Source organism: Hemiscyllium ocellatum, unplaced genomic scaffold, assembly GCF_020745735.1.
Source record: "Hemiscyllium ocellatum isolate sHemOce1 unplaced genomic scaffold, sHemOce1.pat.X.cur. scaffold_3850_pat_ctg1, whole genome shotgun sequence".
Classification (NCBI taxonomy): domain Eukaryota; kingdom Metazoa; phylum Chordata; class Chondrichthyes; order Orectolobiformes; family Hemiscylliidae; genus Hemiscyllium; species Hemiscyllium ocellatum.
In genome coordinates this window covers 19,211-24,987 of record NW_026868686.1, presented here as the reverse complement: position 1 = coordinate 24,987, position 5,777 = coordinate 19,211, and the positions used below count along the sequence as shown (strand labels likewise).

At 64.2% G+C, this 5,777-nt stretch overlaps 1 protein-coding gene across 1 annotated transcript; it reads left to right on the top strand.

Annotated features, from left to right (window-relative positions):
- The first annotated feature begins 35 nt into the window (after positions 1-35).
- On the top strand, positions 36-3,821 carry haus4 (HAUS augmin-like complex, subunit 4). Its single transcript, XM_060823197.1, has 4 exons — positions 36-177; positions 457-587; positions 2,251-2,319; positions 3,396-3,821. Exons 1-4 carry the CDS (start codon positions 55-57, stop codon positions 3,577-3,579), a joined length of 507 nt encoding a protein of 168 aa, XP_060679180.1. The 5' UTR covers positions 36-54; the 3' UTR covers positions 3,580-3,821.
- Positions 3,822-5,777: the final 1,956 nt, after the last annotated feature.

Below are 5,777 nucleotides of genomic sequence, written 5' to 3'. Positions count from 1 at the left end.
CCGTTCTCACTCAGCGTGTCTGCCCCCTCAGAGGGTGACAGCGAGGTGCTGAAGATGGCGAAGTGTGGTGCGCTGCCGCAGTTGTTGGAAGCTGACAGACAGAAACAGGAGAGAGAGCGGGAAAGGGCCTGGGAAAACCGGGTCACCATCACCAAACAGACCATCGCCTACCTCACGGTGAGGCCCTGGCTCAGCCCAGGCACCAGCTGTGTACGGGGGTGGGTGGGTGCGGGTCTGTGTGGGTGTGTGTTGGTGTGTCAGTCTGTGCGGGCGTGTCAGTTTCTGTGCCTGCACGTCTCTGTGTGTGTGTATGCGTGTCAGTCTCTCTCTCTCTGTCTCTCTCTGTTTTCTCTCTCTCTCTCTCTCTCCGTCTCTCCCCCCCCCCCCCCCCCCCCCCCTCCTGTCCCTCCCTCCCCTGCCCCACTCTGACTCGCTGTGTCCCCCCTCTCTCGGCAGGTTCTCCATCACTGCTTGGTGTTACTGAGGGAGCTGATTGAGAGACACCGCCTGGGCTCCCAGCCTGAACTCGATGCTGAACTCCTGGCCTACCTCAGGCTGAAGACCAAGGCCATGTTCACTAAGCTAGGGTGGGGGACTGAGTGTGTACACAGGCTGTGGGGGTGAGGGGCTGGGGTGGGGGACTGGGTGTGTACACGGGCTGTGGGGGTGAGGGGCTGGGTGTGTACACGGGCCGTGGGGGTGGGGGGCTCAGTCTGTACACGGGCTGTGGGGGTGAGGGGCTGGGTGTGTACACGGGCTGTGGGGGTGAGGGGCTGGGTGTGTACACGGGCCGTGGGGGGGAGGGGCTGGGTGTGTACACGGGCCGTGGGGGTGAGGGGCTGGGTGTGTACACGGGCCGTGGGGGTGAGGGGCTGAGTGTGTACACAGGGTCTCGGGGGTGAGGGGCTGAGTGTGTACACGGGCCGTGGGGGCGAGGAGCTGAGTGTGTACACGGGCTGTGGGGGTGAGGGGCTGGGGTGGGGGACTGAGTGTGTACACGGGCTGTGGAGGTGAGGGGCTGGGTGTGTACACGGGCTGTGTGGGTGAGGGGCTGGGTGTGTACACGGGCCGTGGGGGTGAGGGGCTGGGTGTGTACACGGGCCGTGGGGGCGAGGAGCTGAGTGTGTACACGGGCCGTGGGGGTGGGGGACTGAGTGTGTACACGGGCCGTGGGGGTGAGGGGCTGGGTGTGTACACGGGCCGCGGGGGTGAGGGGCTGGGTGTGTACACGGGCCGCGTGGGGGGAGGGGCTGAGTGTGTACACGGGCCGCGGGGGGGGAGGGGCTGAGAGTGTACACGGGGTGCCGGGGGCGAGGGACTGAGTGTGTACACGGGGTGCCGGGGGCGAGGGACTGAGTGTGTACACGGGGTCCCGGGGGGGAGGGACTGAGTGTGTACACGGGGTCCCGGGGGGGAGGGACTGAGAGTGTACACGGGGTCCCGGGGGGGAGGGACTGAGAGTGTACACGGGGTCCCGGGGGCGAGGGACTGAGTGTGTACACGGGGTCCCGGGGGCGAGGGACTGAGTGTGTACACGGGGTCCCGGGGGCGAGGGACTGAGTGTGTACACGGGGTCCCGGGGGCGAGGGGCTGAGAGTGTACACGGGGTCCCGGGGGCGAGGGACTGAGTGTGTACACGGGGTCCCGGGGGCGAGGGACTGAGTGTGTACACGGGGTCCCGGGGGCGAGGGACTGAGTGTGTACACGGGGTCCCGGGGGCGAGGGACTGAGTGTGTACACGGGGTCCCGGGGGCGAGGGACTGAGTGTGTACACGGGGTCCCGGGGGCGAGGGACTGAGTGTGTACACGGGGTCCCGGGGGCGAGGGGCTGAGTGTGTACACGGGGTCCCGGGGGCGAGGGGCTGAGTGTGTACACGGGGTCCCGGGGGCGAGGGGCTGAGTGTGTACACGGGGTCCCGGGGGCGAGGGGCTGAGTGTGTACACGGGGTCCCGGGGGCGAGGGGCTGAGTGTGTACACGGGCCGCGGGGGCGAGGGGCTGAGTGTGTACACGGGCTCTTTGGAGGGAGCGGGCTGTGCTAAATTACCCATAGTGCCCAGGGATGTGCAGGTTAGGGTGGGATTGGCCGTGCTAAATGACCCATACCCATGAGTGGGATTTGAACCCAGGTCCCTGGAACACTCCGTAGGTGAACGGGGGGGGGTACGAGTCCCCCAAGCCCTTGTCTCTCGCTGTCGGTGTCAGGCCCCGGTCAGTCTCTGCCTCTAACCAGAACTCTCCCCTCTTCCAGACTCATGAAGCTGGAGCTCAGGCATCAGCTGTTCAACAAGGATACCGTGCAGGCTCACACTGCCATCAGGTACAGACTCCACGGGGACCAGAGTCCCTCGGTCATCCCAGTCCTGTTCACACCGGACACACCCAAACCCCTTCCCCCTTCCCTCCCGCTCTACACCGTCCCCCCATGGACCCCAAACCCCTTCCCCGTTCCCTCCCGCTCCACACCGTCCCCCATGGACCCCAAACCCCTTCCCCCTTCCCCTCCCGCTCTACACCGTCCCCCATGGACCCCAAACCACTTCCCCCGTTCCCTCCCGCTCTACACCGTCCCCCCCATGGACCCCAAACCCCTTCCCCGTTCCCTCCCGCTCTACACCGTCCCCCATGGACCCCAAACCCCTTCCCTCCCGCTCTACACCGTCCCCCATGGACCCCAAACCCCTTCCCCGTTCACTCCCGCTCTACACCGTCCCCCCATGGACCCCAAACCCTTCCCCGTTCCCTCCCGCTCTACACCGTCCCCCCATGGACCCCAACCCCCTTCCCCGTTCCCTCCCGCTCTACACCGTCCCCCCATGGACCCCAAACCCCTTCCCCGTTCCCTCCCGCTCTACACCGTCCCCCCATGGACCCCAAACCCCTTCCCCGTTCCCTCCCGCTCTACACCGTCCCCCCATGGACCCCAAACCCCTTCCCCGTTCCCTCCCGCTCTACACCGTCCCCCCATGGACCCCAAACCCCTTCCCCGTTCCCTCCCGCTCTACACCGTCCCCCCATGGACCCCAAACCCCTTCCCCGTTCCCTCCCGCTCTACACCGTCCCCCCATGGACCCCAAACCCTTCCCCGTTCCCTCCCGCTCTACACCGTCCCCCCATGGACCCCAAACCCCGTCCCCGTTCCCTCCCGCTCTACACCGTCCCCCCATGGACCCCAAACCCCTTCCCCGTTCCCTCCCGCTCTACACCGTCCCCATGGACCCCAAACCCCTTCCCATTCTCTTCCCGCACAGGAAGCTATCTCTAGCTCCCCCCTCTCCCCCCTCTCTTTCCCCCCCCTCTCTCTGTGTTACTGCGGGATGTTCCCCGATCCCTGTCCCCCCTCCCCGTTACCCTCCTGGGTGTGATGTGCGTCTCTCTCTCCCTTCCCCCACCCAGGGCCTTGCTGCAGGAGGAGTTGGAAGTCCAGGAGTCGAGCGCAGAGACCCTTCGCGGGACCCTGGGTCTGTACCAGATGCTGGGCGAGGACTTTGAGGGACTCGTAGCTGAGTACAGCCACCTGCTGGAGCTGCTGGGAAACAAGCGCTGGGCCCTGCAGGAGTTCACCAAGAGTCAGAATTAGAGGCTGGGGCTGCAGGGGTGAGACGGGGCTGGGGGCGCTGAGTGGGTCAGAGCTGGTCTCTCTCAGGGGGGTACGGTGGGACGGCAGGCTGTGGGATATCAGCCTGGGATGCTCCACCTCCCTGTCTCCGTTCCCAACACCCCCTACCCACCCCCTCCCAGACCTCCCTGTGGGGGTAGGTAACAGGAGACAGGGGGCAGCGAGCGAGAGGGGATGAGGTCCAGGATAAAGGGAGGGTGGGGGGGGGGGGGAGAGATTAGAGAGGAACAGAGTCAGCAGAGGAGTGAAAGGGAGCCGGGGGGGAGGGAGAACGAGGGAGCTGGGAGGGAGGGAGAACGAGGGAGCTGGGAGGGAGGGAGAACGAGGGAGCTGGGAGGGAGGGAGAACGAGGGAGCTGGGAGGGAGGGAGAGCGAGGGAGCTGGGGGTGGGGAGGGAGAGAGCGAGGGAGCTGGGGGTGGGGAGGGAGAGAGAACAAGGGAGCGGGGAGAGAGAGAGAGTGAGGGAGCTGGGTGAGGGGAGGGAGAGAGCGAGGGAACTGGGTGAGGGGAGGGAGAGAGCGAGGGAGCTGGGGGTGTGGGGAGGGAGAGCGAGGGAGCTGGGTGAGGGGAGGGAGAGCGCGAGGGAGCTGAGGGTTGGGGGAGGGGGAAGGTGTCTCACCTTTTCATCTGAGCTGTTCACTCCCTCCACGACAATAAACTGCCATGGCATCAGACCCCGTACCCTCTCTGCTCTGCTGTCGCTCGGGGATGGAGTTACACTCCGTCACTATCAGGTGGGCGTTTACCGAATAACTCCGTGTCAGGGTCAGCACGGTCAACCATTGCTATAACACAACCCCAGGCTGGGGGTAAACGGGAGCCGGGGGGTGCAGCATTATGGTTACAGGGAGGGGAGAGGCGGAGGGAAGACAGGCTGGTCAGCGGAAAACAGAGCAGGGGTCACGGGGAGGGAAGACAGGCTGGTCAGCGGAAAACAGAGCAGGGGTCACGGGGAGAGAAGACAGGCTGGTCAGCGGAAAACAGAGCAGGGGTCACGGGGAGAGAAGACAGGCTGGTCAGCGGAAAACAGAGCAGGGGTCACGGGGAGAGAAGACAGGCTGGTCAGCGGAAAACAGAGCAGGGGTCATGGGGAGGGACGACAGGCTGGTCAGCGGAGGGCAGGGGTCATAGGGAGAGAAGACAGGCTGGTCAGCAGAAAACAGAGCAGGGGTCACGGGGAGAGAAGACAGGCTGGTCAGCAGAAAACAGAGCAGGGGTCACGGGGAGAGAAGACAGGCTGGTCAGCAGAAAACAGAGCAGGGGTCACGGGGAGAGAAGACAGGCTGGTCAGCGGAAAACAGAGCAGGGGTCACGGGGAGAGAAGACAGGCCGGTCAGCGGAGGGCAGGGGTCACGGGGAGAGAAGACAGGCTGGTCAGCGGAAAACAGAGCAGGGGTCACTGGGAGAGAAGACAGGCTGGTCAGCAGAAAACAGAGCGGGGCTCACGGGGAGAGAAGACAGGCTGGTCAGTGGAAAACAGAGAGCAGGGGTAAATGGGTCCTTCCCGGGCAGGGGTCAGCGCTGGGACCTCTCTCCAGTCGGTGGAAATGAGCTGGGAGTGAAGGATGGTTCCGGCGGGCAGTGTTAGCTGGAATCAGACCCGGAAGGAGGGATAGCATGGACTGACTGGGTTAGTTTCTCCCGGACCCTGGAAAGCTCTGTGACCAGCGGTGTCCCTCCGGGATTGGGACCAGCTCCTCGGCTTTCCAACACTGACCTCCACCCTCTGGGTGAGAATTTCGAAGGCGTGGTGCGTACATATTTTTGTGGGTGACAGTAAAATCCATCGTGCAGTGAGGACGGTTATCCCAGATTGCTAAGGAATCCCAATCCACTGGGACAGTGGGGTTTAAGCTGGACACACGCGAGGGAAAACAGCCCCGGAGCTCTCACCCCCCATTCCTGGGAATGTCCTGGGAAATCTCTCCTGATCAGATAGTGAAGGTGAGAGGAGAGAGGTGTATAAAGGACATGGAGGGGTGGGTGATGTGTGGGCTGACCTTCCACACAGTGATAAGGCTCCGTCTGATTCCTGGCTCAATAAAACCAACCTGAGGAACCGCGGAATGTGGGAATAGAAACTGCTGGAAGAGCTCACGTGGAGAGAGATCAGAGTTCCCGTTTCGGGAGGAGTGACCCTTCCTCAGAACTGAAACCTG